We start from the raw sequence: 20529 nt of genomic DNA on the forward strand, positions 1-20529 counted from the left end.
GTCTCACTCTGTTGCCCACCTGAAATGCAGTGATCACAGCTCATTGCAACCTTGAACTCCTGGGCTCAGGTGATCCTTCTGCTTCAGCCTTCTGCACAGCTAGGACTACAGGCGCATGCTACCATGCCTGGCTAATTTTTTTAAAACTTTTTTGCAGAGATGGGTCTTGCTATGTTGTCCAGGCTGGTCTTGACTTCTGGCAAGTGATCCTCCTTCCTTGACCTCCCAATTACAGGCACAAGCCACTATGCCTGGCCAAAAAAATAAAATTTTAATTTAAAAAAATAGGGTTGGTGATATTTTAAGCTATAGTTCCCAAATGCTGGCCTGCAAATCATGAATACCCATGAAGAATAATTTATTAATCCACCATGAAATCTGAAAAAAACTATGTTATGAATTTTTCATAATGCTGAATTCATTTAAGGACCAGATTTTAATCTTAAGTACTTTTTAGAGGTGTTAGTAGTCAATACCTGTCAATGTAATGTTTATTTACAATGGGAAAAATTAAAAGTTGGCATCATTACATCAATTCCTCATATTTGAATCCTGAAATTTTAAAGCATTCTAAATCACCAATTTACATTTGGCTTTTGTTCTCAAGTCAAATATCTGTTTTTACACATTATTTTGGAAGGTGTTCCTCCTGTGTATTTCATGATGTCGACTAAGTGATGAGTTATAGCTGAAGGCTTTTCCACATTCATTACATTCGTAAGGTTTTTCTCCAGTGTGATGTCTCTGATGTTTTTTAAAGGATGAATCATGCCTATAGGCTTTTCCACAGCGGTTGCATTCATATGCTTTCACTCCTGTATGAACAGTTTTATGGTTGCTAAGGTGTATCCTCTGCCTAAAGGCTTTTCCACATTCTTTACATTTGTAGGGTCTCTCCCCAGTATGGATTCTCTGGTGATGTGTTAGATACGCTCTATGACTAAAGGTTTTACAACATGCAGTGCATGCATAGGGCTTCTCCCCGGTATGAATTCTTATATGTTCACTAAGGTGTCTAATCTGTCTAAAGGTTTTCCCACATTCATTGCAAGTAAAGGGTTTCTCTCCAGAATGAGTCCTCAAATGTTGAACCAAGCTAATGTTCTGGCTGAAAGCTTTCTGACATTTATCACATACATAGGGTTTCTCCCCAGTGTGAGTTCTATGATGCTGATTAAGTGATGAGCGATGTCTGAAGGCTTTCCCACATTCCTCACATTCAAAGGGTTTCTCACCAGTATGGATTCTCTGGTGTGTACTGAGGGATGCACTTTGACTAAAGGCCCTTCCACATTCCTTACATCTGAAAGGTTTCTCACCAGTATGAATTCTCATATGTTCAGTAAGGTGAATAGGTTGTTTGAAGATTTTTTCACATATATTACATTCATAGGTTTTTGTTCTTATGTAACTTGTTGGATGATTAATCAAATCTAATTTGTATGTGTTCCGCTTTGTAGGTGTATCATATTTATGGTGCCTCTGTTCAATAATAACATTTGAACGCACAATGATATTTTCCCCAAATTTGTTAGTTTCTTGGACTCTCTTCTTATGGGTCAAGATGGCTTGTCTCACATCTCTCACACAAGTTTCCTGGTGCCTTTCTAAGACATCATCATATGTGGAGACTTTTCTCAATGTGGAATAAATTATATCATCCCTCATGAAACTTTCCATCATAATGCCATGATATAAGCGCTCCTGTGAAATGGCACTCTTTGCAGTTGACTCAATGGTTTCTATTTTACTCTTCAAGTCTGAAAGACATGAAAAAAAGCTTTAAAAACCAATTACTGTAGTGGTTATGGAACAGATTTAGACAACAATATGGATAAGTGCATGAGATTTTGACTATATTTAAATATGATTATGCTGCTTGGAGAGGTAATGGGAAAGGAAATTAAGAAACAGTGAACAGGTTAAAAGTGTCATTTTATATATATATATTTGATATATATATATTTTATATATATAATGTATATTTTATATATATAAATATTATATAAATATTTGAATCTTTTAGTCCTGCTCTAATAATACTAAGTAATAAAATTTCAGAGCTATGACTTAAGAATATAAGTATTTTTAATTGACAACTACTTTTGGAAAACAATCTCAGAAAGATAAAAGGAAGATGTTTCCCTCCCCACTCTGGCAGCAGCAGGAGACATTAGTTCAGAAAATACAGTCTGAACTAAGAATACACACAAGAACATTATGCTATCTTTTATTGAAACTTGTGTGTGTATATATATATTTTTCTCTTTCTATAGTTATTAATATGTTCATGGAAGTATTACTTATACGAAGGAGACTTGTAAGAAACCCAGATTGCTATGCTGTTACTGCTGCTAGGTTCTAGGAAAATACCCTTTAACCTTTAAGATTTTTACTTGATAAATTTGTTGCACCATTACTAATATTTCAACTGACAGGTCTTTATGTATTCCTGAAAGGTTTAATTTCTTATAAGATATTTTTAGCCAACACAGATGGATCATTAGCAATTCAAAATGTCAAATTCTAAATGACAACAGGCAATAATAATGTCTAATAATATCTATGCTCTGCAGATCCCTGATTCTGGTCTTGAATAGTGGAGGAGGAAAAGAAGATGACGGGGGAAAAGAAAAGAAGCCATTTATGCATCCCTCCCTAATTCAGTATCCGAGCATGAGGGAGTGTCAAGCTAGTGGGGAAGAGGAGAGGGTTTAGTTTTGAATGAAGTTGGGAGTTTTTATTATTGCACTGAACTAAATAGGCATTTTACTAAAGTCAAGACTGTTCTTGTTATTTAAAGGAACGGGATCATCAATGGAACTCTTTCAGATTTCATCCAGAGGCTGGGAAAGAACATTCATGGTAGCTTTTATTATTATTTTCATTATTGTAAGTTGAGGAAGAGAAAACCCAGGAAAATATACAAACAGTGATTGGAATTAATAACAGAGTAAAACAAGGTGGCTGCATAAAAGGTCAATATTCAAAATCAATTTTGTTATTACTTACCAGCAACATAATTTTTTTTTTTTTTTTTTTTTGAGACAGAGTTTCACTCTTGTTGCCCAGGCTGGAGTGCAACGGCGTGATCTTGGCTCACTGCAACCTCCACCTCCCGGGTTCAAGAGATTCTCCTGCCTCAGCCTCCCGAGTAGCTGGGATTACAGGCATGCACTGCCACGCCTGGCTAATTTTGTATTTTTAGTAGAGATGGAGTTTCACCATGTTGGTCAGGCTGGTCTCGAACTCCTGACCTCAGGTGATCTGCCCGCCTCAGCATCCCAAAATGCTGGGATTATAGGCATGAGCCACCGCACCTGGCCAGCAACATAATCTTTAAAAATATACCTGTTCGTGACTGAGGCTCAGGGAAAAGAAAAGGAAAAAAAATACCATCTACAGTAGCAACAAAATATAAGATTTTCAGAATCAATCTAACAAAAAATGTACAATATGTACAGGAGAAAATCCTGAAATGTTACTGAAAAAAATTAGGAAATATCAATAAATGGAGTGCTATATCATATTCCTGGAAGGATTCAATAGCATAACAATGTTAACTCCCCCAAAATTGATCTAGAAATTCAATTCTATTCCAGTCAAAATGCCAGCAGAGTATTTGTGGGTGTGATTTGATGCTCTGATTATATAATTCAAATAGAACAACAAGGATCCAAGAATAACCAGAACAATTTTAAATAACAAGGTGGGTGAACTACCTCTACCACATATTAAGTCTCATTATGAAATACAGTTTTTAAGACAGCCTGGCATTAGAGTAAGGACAGAAAAACAAAAGAATAAAACAACATAAAGAGAGAAACACGATAGAAAAAGAATATACAAAACAGAAACAGACCCAAACATATAAAGAAACTTGACAGGTGACAGAGCAGCATTAACTATTCCTGGACTGATTATCCATGTGGAAAAAGTTAATCAGATTTCCACCTCATACATACAAATTTATTTATATAAATTCCAGATGAATTAAACCTAAATGTGAAAAGCAAAACTTTGAAAATACAGGAATATGTAAAAACATATATGTATGATCCACATATATGATAAAATGGAGGATAGCAGGGCACAGCAGCATGCACCTGTAGTCCTGTCTCAGCCTCTTTAGTAGGTGAGGTAGCTGAGGCAGAAGAATCACTTGAGCCCAGGAATTCGAGGCCAGCTTGGGCAACATAGCAAGACCCGGTCTCTAAAAACAATTTTAAAAAAAAGTTTACAAAAAAGAATAATAAGGCATAAAAGCGTTTCTTAAAAAGCACAAACAATAAAGAAAAACCTGATAAATTCAGTAACATTAAATTTAGAAACTCACGTCTAACAAAAGACACTAATTTTGAAAAGTCAAAGATGGGCCACTGACCTAGAGTAAACACTTGCAAAACATAAAGCTATCAAGGATTATTATCTAGAATGAATATATGTATAATTATACTAGAATGAATATATATATATATATACACACACACACACACACACATACACACACACACATTTTTTTCTACCAATCAATAAGAAAAAAAGATTATAGAAACATTGGCAAGGGATATAAACAGGTAATTAACAGAAGAGCCTGGCATTAGAGTAAGGACAGAAGAAGAGATGGATGGATGGTCAATGAACATGAGAAATATACTTCCTTTCACTGGTAATCAGGAAAATGAAAGAAACAAGATACCATAACCCAGTGAATTTACAAAAATCTTAAAGTTTGACAATAACAAATGTTGACAAAGATGCTGAGTTATGGAAACCCTCAAAACCTGTTAATGGGAGAATAACCTGGTGTAACTGCTTTGAAGAGCAAATTGGTAATACCTAGCAAAATGAAAGTGCATATATTCTACAACCCAACAATTTTGCTTCTACCAGCTATCTTAGAGAAACACTTGCATTATGTATACAAGAAGTTATGTACACAAAGGTTTGCTGTAGCATCTTTGTAACTCCCAAATTTGGAAACAATGTAAACGTCTATCAACAGGAAAATGAATAAGAACATTGTGGTTTATTAACTCAATGGAAATGAATGAACTAGAATAACATACTGAGGAATATCACCAGTGTTGAATGAGAAAAGCAAAAGGAAGAAGTATATATACCATTTATTTAAAGAAAGAGAACATGCAAAACAATGCTATATATTGTTTAGTATGTATACACTGATATATAGACGGCTTTTACTACATTATACATGTAATAAAAGCACGAAGACATGGGAATAATATTTCAACGCAGAGTGCTTATTTCAAAAGGTGTAAGGGGGACAGTGGTGCTTCAACTCTGTTTCATTTCTTAGTCTAGGTGGAAGCTACACAGAAATGTGTTATAATGTTTTCTATGCCTTTCTGAGTGTCTAAAATATTTCAGAATAAAAAGCAAAGTTTGAGGAGATTGTTAGGGACCCCGACATTTGGTGAGAAGGAATCCTTTGGTAATTTCTCTTACAGGAGTTTTCATAAGTAGCTGTTACAAAAAAGATACATAAGTTAAAAAGAGAATGAGAATCGAAGCTGGAATTGTAAAATGAACATTGACAAGAAGTAAAAATGGAGTGCAGGAAAATTAAAGATTTGTAGAATGCAATGAGAGTCTTGGAAAGAGACTGGTTTTCTGTGAAAATACCACATACATTTGACTGCTTAGAGAGAGCTTTAGATTGGCAGCCCTTAGGATACTGGAGAAAGGGAAAATCCAGCTCAACCTTAATGAGGACAAGACTGCTCTTTCCTCCAACTCCAGAGGGACTTTTGCAAGGGCTCAGTGAAGGAAAGGGGTAAGGAAGGGACGGGTGATATTAGTTTAGTGGAGGCTCTGTCCAGTGGTCTGAGCCCTCCCCACAGCCGAGGCTTTGAGCACTCTGACCTACATATTAAAATTCCATCTGCCTTGGTGATTTGGTTTGAATATTTATCCCCTCCAAATCTCATGTTGAAATGTGATCCCCAATGTTGCAGGTGGGGCCTGGTGGGAAGTGTTGGGTCATGGGGGTGGATCACTGATGAATGAGTGTCCTCCCCATGGTAATGAGCGAGTTCTCACTCTGAGTTCACGTGAGATCTGGTTGTTTAAAAAGCCTGGCACCAGCCTGGCACAGTGGCTCACACCTGAAATCCCAGCACCTTGGAAGGCCAAGGTGGGCAGATCACAAGGTCGAGATTGAGACCATCCTGGCCAACATGGTGAAACCCTGTCTCTACTAAAAATACAAAAATTAACTGAGCGTGGTGGCGCATAACTCTAGTCCCAGCTACTCGGGAGGCTGAGGCAAGAGAATCGCTTGAACCCCAGAGGCGGAGGTTGCAGTGAGCCAAGACTGCGCCACTGCACTCCAGCCTGGCGACAGTGCGAGACTCTGTCTCAAAAAAAAAGAAAAAAAAGAAAAAGAAAAAGAGCCTGGCACCTCCTCCTTCACTCTCATGCTCCAGCTCCCACCATGTGATATGCCTTTCACCATGATTGTAAGTTTCCTGAGGCCCTCACCAGGAGCAGATGCCAGTGCCATGCTTCCTGTACAGCCTGCAGAATCATTAGCCAATTAAACTTCTTTTCTTTATAAATTATGGAGTTTCAGGTATTCCTTTATAGCAACAGAAAAACAGACTAACACACTTGGTCTCACCTGAACTGGGATCTCCTGGGCCTTCTTTCTCTGCCATCCATGGCTCTTCTCCTTTCTCTAACTGGGATATCACACTAGGTTTGGAAAGTTGATATCCTGCTTATGTAGTAAAAAAAAAACAGTGTGAATGTTTATGCTGATGTCTAAGAACCATCCTCAGAATTTTCTTTGAGTCTTCTGGTATTCAGGGTCTCCACAAGTGGAAAGGGGTGGGTCTTTCTATCCTAACTATGTGTAGTAAACTTGTTCCCCAAGAAAGTCAAATCGGATATGCCCTCACTTGGTTTTCAAAGGGAATAAGACATCTTTAATACAGAACCCAAATCAAGCCTCAAGGAATCCACACATCAATAATTTAAAATAATGACTCTCCTGTAATGGGTGGGTTTCTGGATGCATGGATAGCCAAGTCTTACCCACTGACACCAAGTTGCTGTAATTCTCCAGCATCACCTCTCGGTATAGATTCTGGTGAGCAGGAGCCAGCTGCCCCCACTCTTCCTGGGTGAAGTCAATAGATATGTCCTTGAAAGTCAACAATTCCTAGAACATCAAATACATTCCTTTTTAGCCGGAGACCACTTCTGTTAAGTTCCAAGGAGTTCTGACAGTATTCTAAATTCTGAGAGATGCTAAACTTACTTTTATCAGGAGCCTTCTCTGGATCTGTTTGGAGATCCTCTGATCTCCAAATCTGATCAACAAAACTGTCTGGAACTGTAGTCTGTCTGGATCTCTAATCTGGAGATTACTATAAATAATGTAATATATAGAAAGACAGATGGTGATACATACCTTAGAAAAAATTAAGCAGGATAAGAGACATTGGGAGAACCACAGTGAGGGTAGGATGATCTTTTATGTAAAGTGGTTGGGGAAGACTCTCTAAAAGGGTGATATTTGACCGGAGACATAAATTCAGTAAAGGGAAGAACCACATGGAAATCTGAGAGAAGAGCATCCTGGGCAGGTGCAAAGGACCTAAGGTGACAGTGTCCTTGGCTTGAGGAACAGGAAAGTGAACAGCATGGCTGGAGGTAGGCTGCTTGATGAGAGAGTGGAAAGAAATGAAATCAAGAGAGGTGGAGATGAGGAACAGGGTGGGATAGGGATAGAGGTTCCCCCACCACCTCGCGCACTTATTGTCACAAAGACCTGTGCATTCTTACTGAGCTTGAATTCTGAGGCCCTGCTGGAGTTTAATGCAAAAATGAACAAAACTGTCTGGAACTGTAGTCTAATCCCTTCCTAAGCTCAAATGCTAAAAAGATAAAAAGAAAAGCCCTCAGCAATTGTGGCATGGGCTAATTAGAAGTATACTCAATCAAATTAAAGCTGCATGATAGCCAGAGCTCAGCCACAGCTCTAGGAGGAGCCCCTCACCTTAACCACCAGAGAGATGAAAGGGTTTGGAAATAGAACAAATCAAAACACATGAATAAACTATATATGTGTGTGTGTGTGTATATACATACAAAACACACACATGTATGTATGTATATACACATGCACTCCTGTCTTGGACCCTCAAAGTGTTCGCATTACAGGCATGAGACACCGTGCCCGGCTTAGAGATCACTTTTTTTTTTTTTTTTGAGACAGAGTCTCACCCTGTTGTCCAGGCTGGAGTGCAGTGGTGCGAGCTCAGCTCACTGCCACCTCCCGGGTTCAAGCGATTCTCCTGCCTCAGCCTCCCAGGTAGCTGGTATTACAGGCACACGCCAACACGCCCAGCTAATTTTTGTATTTTTAGTAGAGACCAGGTTTCACCATGTTGGTCAGACTGGTCTCGAACTCCTGGCCTCAGGTGATTCGCCCACCTCAGCCTCCTGAAGTGCTGGGATTACAGGCGTGAGCCACCACGCCCAGCCTGAGAGATTACTTTTTACTGTGATATGCAATTTACCGGAGAGATGAAGTGCTAATGCAGAGATGCTTAGCATCACACTGAATTTTAAGTAAATACTCGAAACACCTGAGCTCACTACAATAGCCACAGGAGATAGCTATAAGATTATCATACTAATACACTATGTGTACTAGTTTATTTTATGCAGTAGTGATTTAATACTGCATCTTTACATTTGTTTACATCTCTCAACTGAGAATGGCACCATGAATAGTCTGTGCACATAAGCTTTGAAAATTTTTAACTTTTTATAATAGATACGTGTATCTCTTATGGTAGTAAATGATAAAATAGACTAGTACCTACATATATTTTATGTATTCATAACATACCTAACGTTTTCTTAATTTTTTTGATACTCCTAGGCTACATGGTCCATCTGCAAGTTTTTTCAAATTGTCACAAATCTCCAAAAAATGTTTCAATATATTTATTGAAAAAAGTCTATGTAGAAGTGGACCTGCACAGTTCAAACCTGCGCTGCTCAAGAATCAACTGTAGACTGGGCGCAGTGGCTCATGCCTGTAATCCCAGCACTTTGGGAGGCTGATGTGGGCGGATCATGAGGTCAAGATATCGAGACCATCCTGGCCAACGTGGTGAAACCCTGTCTCTACTAAAAATACAAAAATTAGCTGGGCATGGTGATACATGCCTATAGTCCCAGCTACTCGGAAGGCTGAGGCAGGAGAATCACTTGAACCCGGGAGGCGGAGGTTGCAGTGAGCCGAGATCTCGCCACTGCACTCCAGCCTGGTGACAGAGCAAGACTCCATCTCAAAAAAAAAAAAAAAATCAACTGTAAATGAAAATTCTACAAGTGAAAAAGACAATATCTAAAAATTCATTGGATGGGCTTAAAGTAGATTAGACCATGATGAGATAAGATCAGTGAAACTTAAGATGGGTCAATAAATATTATTAAAACTAGAGTACCAAGAGAAAAAAATCTGTGGGATAATATCAAGTGGTCTATTATACATGTAATTAGAATCTCAGGGCTAGGTGGGACGGCTCCTGCCTGTAATCCCAGCACTTTGGAAGGCCAAGGCAGGAGGACTGCTTGAGCTCAAGAGTTTGAGACCAGCCTAGGCAACATAGGAAGACCCTGTCTCTACAAAAAAAATACAAAAATTAGCCGGGCATGGTGGCGCACACTTGTAGCCCCAGCTGCTCAGGAGGCTGAGGCAGGAGGATCACTTAAGCCTGAGAGGTAGTGGTGGGAGGGAGGGAGGGAGGAAGAAAGGAGGGAGGGAGGGATGGAGGGAGGGAAGGAGGAAGGGAAGGAAGGAAGGAAGGGAGGGAGGAAAGGAGGGAGGAAGGGAAGCAGGGAGGGAGAAAGAGCAATCTCAGAAGAGAGAATAGGTAGAAAAAATATTTGAAAAATAATGGCTGAAGATTTTCCAAACTAATGGGAAAAAAAATCAACCCACAGATCCAAGAAGCTCAGCAAACCCCAAAAAGGATAAACTCAAAAGAAAAATCACAGCAAGGCACAGTGGCTCATGCCTGTAATCCCAGCACTTTGGGAGGCTATGGTGGCAGATCACTTGAGGTCAGGAGTTTGAGACCAGCCTGGCCAACATGGTGAAACCCCATCTCTACTAAAAATACACAAAATAAAAAATAAAATAAATTAAAATAAAATAAGGCGGGTGTGGTAGTTTACATCTGTTATCCTAGCTACTTGAGAGGCTGATGTGAGAGGATTGCTTGAACCCAGGAGATGGAGGTTGCAGTGGGCCAAGATCATGCCACTGCACTCCTGCCTGGGTGACAGAGCAAGACTCCGTCTCAAAAAACAACAACAACAACAAATCACACCTATGCACATCAGATAAAAGTTGATATAAAACAGATACATCACATAAAAAGAATAACACCTGCCTTCTCATCACAGATAATACAATCTAAAAGATAATGGAACATTTTTAAACTACTTAAAGAAAAAGCAGTCAACCTAGAATTCTTTATCCAATAAGATCCTCAAATAGGAAGATAATATAAAGAAATGTTTAGATCAATAAAAGTGAGAATTTGTCACCAGAACACCCACATTATAAGAAATGCTAAACAAAGTTCTTTAAGCTGAAGGGAAATGATGCAAGATAGAAACCTGGAATGAAAGGGAAAAAGGAAGAGTGCCTAAATGGATAAATACGAGGACAAATACGAAAGACATGTTTTTTTCCACTTTCATAATTTGTTATAAGACAGTTTACTATTAAAAGCAAAATTAAGAACAATATACTGTGGTGTTTTTTACATGTAAAACAAAATGTATATTGACAAAACAATAAGAGTGGGAAGGAGTATATGAAAATATAATGTAAGTCTTTCATATATGTGAAGCCATAAAACATTAATTCAAAGTAACTGTGGAATGTTACTTTTGTAACATGTGTAATGTTAAATACAATTTGTAACATTCCACAGTTACTTTGAATTAATATTATATGGCCTCACATATGATTGTTTTTAGTGGTTGTTAGGGCAACCACTAAAAATAAAGAACTGGCCAGACTCAGTGGTTCACGCCTGTAATCCCAGCACTTTGGGAGGCCAAGGTGGGTGGATCACCTGAGGTCAGGAGTTCGAGACCAGCCTGGCCACCATGGCGAAACCCAGTCTCTACTAAAAATACAAAAATTAGCTGGGCGTGGTGGTGGGAGCTTGTAATCCCAGCTACTTGAGAGGCTGAGGCAGGAGAATCGCTTGAACCTGGAAGGCAGAGGTTGCAGTGAGCCGAGATCATGCCACTGCACTCCAGCCTGGGCAACAAGAGTGAAACTCCGTCTCAAAAAAAAAAAAAAAAAAAAAAAAAAAAAGGCAGGCCAGGCACAGTGGCTCACGCCTGTAATCTCAGCCCTTTGGGAGGGAGAGGCGGGCGGATCACGAGGTCAGGAGATCAAGACCATCCTGGCTAACACAGTAAAACCTCGTCTCTGCTAAAAATACAAAAAAAAAAATTAGCCGGGTGTGGTGGCACGCGCCTGTAGTCCCAGCTACTCAGGAGGCTAAGGCAGAATTGCTTGAACCCAGGATGTAGAGGTTGCAATGAGCCAAGATTGCACCACTGCACTCCAGCCTGGGCAACAGAGCAAGACTCTGTCTCAATTAAAAAAAAAAATCAAAGAACTGTAGCTTAAAAGTCATTAGAGGACATAAAATGGAATACTGGAAAAATGATTCAATGCAAAAGAAGGCAGAAAAAGGCTGGGCACGGTGGCTCACACCTGTAATCCCAGCACTTTCGGAGGCTGAGGTGGGCAGGTAACTTGAGGTTAAGAGCTTGAGACCAGCCTAGCCAACATGGTGAAACCCCATCTCTACTAAAAATACAAAATTAGCCAGGTGTGGTGGCAGGCACCTGTAATCTCAGCTACTCGGGAGGCTGAGGCTGGAGAATCGCTTGAACCCAGGAGGTGGAGGTTGTAGTGAGCCGAGATCGCATCACTGCACTCCAGCCTGGGTGACACAGCGAGACTCTGTCTTTAAAAAAACAAAACCAAACAAAAAGAAGGCAGGAAAAGAGAAACAAATAAACAAAGGCTAGATAGGACAAATAACAAACAAAAGTATACATTTAGACCCAACCATACTGATTGATTTATTTTATTTTATTTTATTATTTTTTTTTGAGACGGAGTTTTGCTCTTGTTGCCCAGGCTAGAGTGCAATGGCGCAATCTCGGCTCATGCAACCTCCACCTCCCGGGTTCAAGTGATTCTCCTGCCTCAGCCGCCAGAGTAGCTGGGATTACAGGCACACACCACCACGTCCGGCTAATATTGTATTTTTAGTAGAGATGGGGTTTCTCGATGTTGGACAGGCTGGTCTCGAACTCCTGACCTCAGGTGATCTTTCTGCCTTCGGCTCCCAAAGTGCTGGGACCACAGGCATGAGCCACCATGCCCGGCCACTTAAGCTTTTTACAATCTCGTGTCCTCAAATAAGAAGGTCAAATGCTAATATCTGCCATCTAGGATTGGAATATATTGCAGCTTTATTTATAGTAATATGGAAGAAGTAACGATAATAGTCTAAAGAGTTATTGCTACATTCTACTTATCTGGAATTTTTCACTTCCTACATTTATCATAAACTGATGGGTTTAAAGGATTAATTTTTTTTAAACTGAAGTACAATTTACATACAGGAAAATACACTAAGAAAGTATACAGTTTGGGCTGGGTGCAGTGGCTTGTCTGTAATCCCAGCACTTTGGGAGACCGAGGCAGAAGGATTGTTTGAGCTGAAGAGTTTGAGACCAGTTGGACAACATAGTAAGACCCTATTTTTTCTGTCATTTTTTTAATTGGCAAAGTATGGTGGCATGTTCCTGTAGTCCTAGCTACTTGGGAGGCTTAGGCAGGAGAATTGCTTGAGCCCAGGAGTTTGAGGTTGCAATGAGTTATGATTGTACCACTGTACTGCAGCCTGAGCTACAAAGTGAGACTCAGTCTCTAAAAAAAAAAAAAAAAAAAAAAAATTAAAAAAGGTGTATGGTTTGATTTTGACATATGTAACATAATGTAATCAAGATAGAGAACATTTCCACCATCTCAGAACGTTCCTTCATGCCCCTTTTTAAACAGTATTCCACTCCACCCCCAGTTGATCCACCAGTTGATTCCACCCCACCCGCAGATCTCATTTAAAAATGAGATCTCTATTTTTAAAAAGAATATATGTTCTGTAGTTGTTAGACGTAGTGTTCCATAAGTGTTAATTAGGTTAAACTGGTTGATGGTGTTGTTCAAATCTTCTGTATCCTTGATGAGTTTTTGTCTACTGGTTACATCAATTACTGAGAAAGAAGTGTTAAAGTTTCTAATTATTGTGATTTTGTCCATATCTCTCTTTAGTTCTGTCAATTTTGCTTTATTTTGAAGTTCTGTCATCACATGTATAAACACTTAGAATTGTTGACCCTCTTATTATTATGAAATGTCCCTTTTTGCCTAGGAATACTCCTTTTCCAGAAGTCCACTTTGCGTGATATAATATATGCCTCCAATGTTCTTTTAATTATTGTTTGTACGGTATAGCTTTTTTCATCTTTTTACTTTAAACTTGAAACTGTCTCAAAAAAAAATCAAAAGCTAAAGTAATTGCCCCAGATCACTGAGCAATTAGACAAATGTTATACCATCTAATTTCAGCACTCCAGTTCATTTCACTTAAAACCCTTCTGTCCTCCAATAAGATCTCCTCTTTAAGTCTTTCTTTCACATTTATTCTACAATTTTCCTTCCATTTCATCTCTGTTTCCAATAGGCAGTACCGACTATCCCATTTGTGACACGCTGTTGTAGCTGCTGTCAGTGGCTACTCTAGCTTTTCTGGCCAGCCCGTCTGATGTGTGCACTGTGTGGCCTATTTCTTTTCTACTCACTTCTCCTTTGGTTCTGGTTTGACCTCTGTTTTCAATATTACACTAAGGGTCACCTCTCAAAGTTCACAGTAATACATGTACCTCCCTAAGAAAGAACCTTCTTACACATTTTGATTTTGAATATTTTATTGAGATTTCTCTTAGATCTCAAGTGGTATCAGTTGGTTTTTAGGGGCTAGAATTATATCTCTCATTTCACTTTCTTTATAGAAAGTAGCATCATACTAGATTCAGATGTTGGTGAGAAACAAGAGTGACATGGAGGGAGACCCCTATGAGTAGGGAAATTGCCACCACTGGAGCCCAATTTTCTGTAAAAGGACAACTTGCATTGAGCTCCTTAGGTTGAATTTGTTAGTCTTAATACCCTACCTCACCACCACTTCCACCTCTGCAAAGAAGACAGGTTATATACCCTAAAAACAGGAGAAGCAATGTCAAGAAAATGAGATGAATCCCTACTCACCTGGGATTCTGCTGTTGGGAGTCCAGGGGTCACTTCATCCTCTAAACTTTCTCTCTGGGTCTTTATGTCCTCAGCATCCTGAGACAGCAGAGCTGGGGAAGGAAAAGAGCCATGAGCTTTGCATCTCCCCAAATCTCCCAAATAAAGAAACTGCCTGCAGACCTACTCAATGTGGCTCCTCCGCCAAAAAGGTTCACAAAGAGGGACATTGAGAGTGACTCAAGAGCAGCCTGAAGCCTCCTTAATGAGGAGGACCTGCTGCAAGTTGCTTTGGGCATTAATGTTTCCCAATGATCAAAAACTATGTATGAGAGAACAAAGTATTTAAATGGAGAATCCTTTAAATCCCACTCCCCCCTCCAAAAAACTCTACCAATGGTCAATACTGGTCCAAAAGCACAGCACTAACAGGCCACTCCTTTGTTCAAAAATCCTCAAAGGTTCCCCACTGACAAGAAAGAAAAATCCAAACACTTCACCATGGACTTCAAGGCACTCTACAATCTGCCCAAAGCATATTTTCTCAACAATGGGTACTGCTAAACTACCATCCTTTATACATGGGACACACCCACCCACCCACCACATTATTAGTCATTCAGACTAAAGATTCTCAGTCAGACTAAAGATGCCCCATTTTCTTCAAGGCACCCACTTTTGTATCCTTTCCCCAAATCTACACAAAAAACCTAAGACATTCTTCAAGGCCCAAATCAATGCTACCTGCTCTGTGAAAATTTCTTAAATACATACAACCAGGCCGGGCACAGTGGCTCATGCCTGTAATCTCAGAACTTTGGGAGGCCGAGGCAGGTGGATCATGAGGTCAGGAGTTCGAGACCAGCCTGGCCAATATGGTGAAACCCCATCTCTACTAAAAATATAAAAACTATAACAACGTAAAAGCTAATTAAGGTCACAAACTTCGATGAAACCCTTGAAGTCCAAATCTTCTTGATATTGTGAATTGTACTCCTTCCAGTTTAGTTTCTTCTGGACTTTCCTTAACTGACTACCTTTTAATTTAAATTTGCACACATTATGATTAAAATTGGGCCTCTACTGTGATGATTCCTATTTCCTCTCATGTTTGAAAGTACAAACTAACATTCAAATAAACATTAGCATCAAGTAGTGCAGACATTTGTATGCATTTCCTTGATTCAATTTGTTGTGACCTTACCAGTTTTGAAGTGGAATTGCACCATTTCGTAGATAAAGGAAACCAAGTATATTGCTGCACTTTTAAGTTTTCAAAACAGTGTTTGAAAATTGCACGTTTTTTTTTTTAACTCAGTTTAAAAAGACTAAAATGTTCTTTCAAAAGAGGCATCTAACTGTGTTCCTAATTCTGTATATGGGCTTAGGTTTTGTAACCAATAAAAAAAAAAAACTGCTATCAAATATGAAAAAAGCAGTGCAAAAATTAGCCAGGCGTGGTGGCAGACACCTGTAGTCCCAGCTGCTCAGGAGGCTGAGGCAGGAGAATCGCTTGAACCTGGGAGGCAGGAGTTGCAGTGAGCTGAGATTGCGCCACTGCACTCCAGCCTGGGCGACACAGCGAGGCTCCGTCACAAAAAAAAAAAAAAATTACAACCAGAACAAAGTTTCCTGTCGCTTGTGTTCCAAAATAACTTTTCTTAGGCTGCTTTCTATTATTTTGATTGAGATGTATGCCTATCTCAATCCATTGGTAATCAGAATTAGAGATAATTATTCATTTTTCCATCTTTTAAGATGTTTAGCCAAAGTCCCTGCCTGACACAGCTAGAACAATAAATACTGGCTGAGTGTAAAGCATTAAAGGTATGAATTAAAACACCACATCAGACACATGACTTCCTCCATCCTTCTGTTTACTCCTAACCAGACCACTAAATAAGGTGTGATTGTTGGGCATCTCTCCCACAGTTCAAGGTAACATGAGAGTAATCTGGCATGTCATTCCTGCCTCTCAGCAGATGAAAAGAAAAAACTGATACTTGTGATAAATATTGGGTTGGGGCTAAAATGACTGGAACCTGTGCAGGAAAACCCTTAGAGGACTTAAGGAGGGCAGAAATCTTAGACCCGTCTGTGAATCACATTCCCACACTCAGGCACCACTGGTGGGGAACACCTTGTATTCTGTCTTCCTGCCACATGTAGTATTTGAAGATGGGAGATGAGAGCAGCTGCAAGCACGTGTCACAAGGAGTCCCTGCTGGACCCCAAGATTTTCCCTCACAGCTATCCCCTTCCCAAAAACCACAAGAATGAACCCCCAAAGACCTTCTCTCCCTCCTTCTCTCCACTTCAATGAAGTGTGTACCTATCTTTTCACACACAAATGAGATCCCCTTCTTCCCCCTCCATCAGTCCATTCTCACCTTCTCCTTCAAACATTTTAGTCACATCCTCCCACAGGGGCGCCCCCTCCACGGCCTTCTTTGGATGTTGCAGCTTCACCCAGGTGCTGGCTTCGGTAGGCAGGGTGATCAGGAGCTGCTGTGGCATGATGCCTGCCTTACTGGACTTGTCCACTTCTGGTGAGGAAATTGCCAGAAGCTCTTGATGAGACGCTTCACAGTTGTGGGGTGTTGCTCAGAGTCCAATCACCTGCCCTCAGGACTCTGGTGTGTCCCTGCAGCACCAGGACCTGGGGGTTCCTAGAGACTGATGTGACTTTAACAGCTCTGGAAAACAAACTCCCCTTTAAATCAAGCACTTTCTTTGGGAGGTAGCCAGTTAGTTAGGTTTGAGTTCATGTCTCCATACTCTTTAGAGGAGCAAAAGGGAAGGGAAGAGGGATCCAGAAGCACTTGTCTCCAGAACTCCAGAATCTGCAGAAATATATTTAAAACTGCAAAATACCCAAAAGAAAAATATGTTATCCATGCAGGAATAAATATAATACATGTTCCTGGACGTGGCTCTATCTCCAGTTCTATACATACATACACAAACATGCAAAGATGTACAAACATGCACAGACCATGCCTCATCTTCCCTCCTTGTAAGCTGCATGCATCTTCTGCCTGGACACAGACGGGGTTTAAGAGGGCAGGCTTTGAAATCAGACAGCCTGGCTTAAAAACCTGACACTTGCGCTTAAAAGCTCTAAGACACTTCAACTCTCAGCTTCAGTTTCTTAATCTATAAAATGGAGATAATAATTGTATTCTATAGAGTTGTAATGTTGGTTGAGACAATGCTAGGCATACAGTAAACCCTTAATGAACATTGTTATAAACCTGTTATCATTGCTGAATCACAGTATTAATTTTTAAAGTTATTTTTAGAAACATCTGAATTTAAAGTTCAAAATATCTCAACTGACAGAATAATGACATAGCTGCATTTTGGCATGAGCAAGCAGTGACAGCCACGTCACCACCCACGCAGATGCCCAGCAGCTGGCAAGTTCCTTGGAACCACACTGGGAAGATGCATCTTGGTTTCAGAAATGTTAAAATTGGGGAAGAGGGTATGTCTTCAAATGGTGTAAATTTAGTTTAATGAGGACTATTGCAGAATAGTAATAGGCAAATTTGGAAACAACTCAAATCCATCATCTCAACCAAACCCTAGAATCTGAGCAGGTGCTTTGACCGTGACCAGGTCCAAAGTATACGGCACTCCAAGAACAGTCGGAGCTATGTGGGAAGGGAGCTGGCCCAACTTTTTGAAGTTTGTTGGAGAAGGATGGGTATGTGACTTATGGGCGTGTGTGTGTGTGTGTGTGTGTGTGTGTGACTATATGCAGAGACAGGAGCTGCGTGTGTTCTAGGAATTGGAGCTTGTGAAAAATATCCCACCCCTGAATACATAAAAAGTCTTGTTACCAAAGTGCACGAATTTTCGAATCTTACTCGTGAAACAGTTAATGGCTGAGAAGCTTCATATCGAAGATGCCCCACCCTCACAGTGCTCCCAGACATGCCACCCTCGGACTCAAAGACTGCACACAGACTCCTACTCACCACATCGGCCTTGGACCCAGGTAGGACCAGAGACGGGGGCGTGGGAGTGCTCGCTCTTGAGGTTTTCAGCGGTAAAGAGTGTCTCTTTAGAGACGGACTGAGTGGTAACAGATATTGTTCCCTCCCGGCCTTTTATAGACAGATCACATCTCCACTCAACGCAATCATTCTCCAAGAAGCGTCCAGCGTTGAGGTCGGCTTCCTTCGGAAGCCCGGAGGACCCTCGGCCTCCGGAGTGGATGAGGGTCTGCTCCAAATTCCCATCAAGGGCCCGCCCAGGCGGGTGGGCTTTCCCAGCAGCGCCCCCAGGAGCGAGGCTTTGAGGGCCGGAATGGGAGGGATGCCCTGAGCCGGCGTCTTGCAGACCCCAGCGAGGATACACCTCCCTGGCTGCCGCTTTAACACGGGGCCGGCGGCTGCAGCCAAGCCCACCCAGCCTGGCCTCTTAGGCCGCAGCCGGGTGTCTCGCCTGGCCTCTGCCTCCGGCCGCGCCCTCCCGGCCGCTTGCACCGCCGGCCGCTCTCGCTCCAGCCCTGGCGGCCCCGGGGCCCACCCCACGCGGTCCCGCTGCAGCAGCCACAACCCGCGCGTCTTCCGGCGGGTTGTGAGCCCCGGCCGCCGGCTCCGCCCACAGGGGGGGCTGCCGCGGAGCCCGCCCTCTCCCGGGAAGCAGCGCGCGCCCTCGAACCCGGAAGCTGGAAGCCGCCCGAGCGCGCCCCCGAGGGCCGTCCGGAACCGTGGGTAGCGGCCACCCAGCCACGCCTCCCCCCGTTTCCTCACAGCGGTCCTTGGGAGACCTCTTTCAGCCTTTCCGGTGAAGCGCCTTCCCTGTCATTCATTCATTCACTCATTCATTCATTCATTCATTCAGTTATCTATTCTGAGTGTGTAAGATCTACCCCCACATTCTTATAGGCCCTGCGTATACAACAGTTAACAAAACGCAGTTCCTGCTTTCTTGGAACTTAATTACATTGAAATTAATTGACAATAACAAATAGAAAAATAAATAGATAATACCCCAGGCGATGGTGAGGACCATGAAGAAAAGGAAAGCAGGGTGGGGAGATGATGGGCTAGGATATTTGTATCAACCCACTGTAGAAAACAACAATAAAATTTAAAAATAAAATTCTGGAATACGTCTGTGTGTGTGTGTGTGTGTATGTGTGTATATATATATATATATACATATATATATAATATATAAATTTTTTTTTTTTTGAGACGGAGTTTCGCTCTTGTTGCCCAAGCTGGAGTGCAGTGGCGCGATGTCGGCTCACCGCAACCTCTGCCTCCCGGGTTCAAGCGATTCTCCTGCCTCAGCCTCCGGAGTAGCTGGGATTACAGGCACGCATCACCCTGCCTGTAATTTTGTATTTTTAGTAGAGATGGGGTTTCTCCATGTTGGTCAGGCTGGTCTCGAACTGCAGACCTCAAGTGATTCATCCGCCTCAGCCTCCTAAAGTGCTGGGATTACAGGCGTGAGCCACCGCACCCGGCATATATATATATAATTATTCTTGAGACAGTCTCACTCTGTTGCCCGGGCTGGAGTGTAGTGGCGCGATCTCCGCTCACTGCAACCTCCACCTCCCGGGTTCAAGCAGTTCTCCCTGCTTCAGCCTCCTGAGTAGCTGGGATTATAGGCGCCTGCCACAAAGCCTGGCTAATTTTTGTATTTTAGTAGAGACAGGGTTTCACCATGTTGGCTAGGCTGGTCGCAAACTCCCAGCCTCAAGTGATCCACCCACCTCGGCCTCCCAAAGTGCTGGGATTACAGGCGTGTAATCCCAAATCTACCAAAAATACAAAAATTAGCCGGGCGTGGTGGCACATGCCTGTAATCCAAGTTACTTGGGAGACTGAGGCAGGAGAATTGCTTGAACCCAGGAGGTGGAGGTTTCAGTGAGCCGAGATCGCACCAGCCTGAGCAACAAGAGCAAAACTCCATCTCAAAAAAAAAAAAAAAGAAGAAGAAGAAGAAGACCCTCCTTACAATAACTGGGACCCCAAAGGACAACAGCCTCAGGGTGAGGATGAATTGAAAATGGAGCAGCTTAAAAGGAATTTACAGACTGCATCAAATTGCCTGTCTCAGACATTATCTTGGTTTAAGACTGTCTCTGACTATGGTGTCACCAGATGCTT

The 20529-nt window shown here is 41.4% G+C and overlaps 1 protein-coding gene across 4 annotated transcripts; it reads right to left on the reverse strand.

Annotated features, from left to right (window-relative positions):
• Nucleotides 1-417: 417 nt before the first annotated feature.
• Nucleotides 418-19039, reverse strand: ZFP69 (ZFP69 zinc finger protein). 4 transcript variants are annotated; one of them, XM_063699914.1, is made up of 6 exons: nucleotides 18379-19039; nucleotides 16786-16941; nucleotides 14417-14508; nucleotides 7060-7186; nucleotides 6644-6739; nucleotides 418-1760 (listed from the first exon to the last, which is right to left on the reverse strand). In XM_063699914.1, the coding sequence occupies exons 2-6, from the start codon at nucleotides 16910-16912 to the stop codon at nucleotides 622-624; spliced, it is 1581 nt and encodes a 526-aa protein (XP_063555984.1). In that variant the 5' UTR covers nucleotides 16913-16941; nucleotides 18379-19039; the 3' UTR covers nucleotides 418-621. The 4 variants fall into 4 exon arrangements, with proteins under 4 accessions (XP_063555984.1, XP_063555983.1, XP_055248511.2 ...); XM_063699913.1 differs by having other exon boundaries at nucleotides 6644-6742; XM_055392536.2 differs by having other exon boundaries at nucleotides 6644-6742; nucleotides 16786-17258.
• Between the last annotated feature and the right edge of the window lie 1490 nt (nucleotides 19040-20529).

This window comes from Gorilla gorilla, chromosome 1 (genome assembly GCF_029281585.2).
Source record: "Gorilla gorilla gorilla isolate KB3781 chromosome 1, NHGRI_mGorGor1-v2.1_pri, whole genome shotgun sequence".
NCBI classification, from domain to species: domain Eukaryota; kingdom Metazoa; phylum Chordata; class Mammalia; order Primates; family Hominidae; genus Gorilla; species Gorilla gorilla.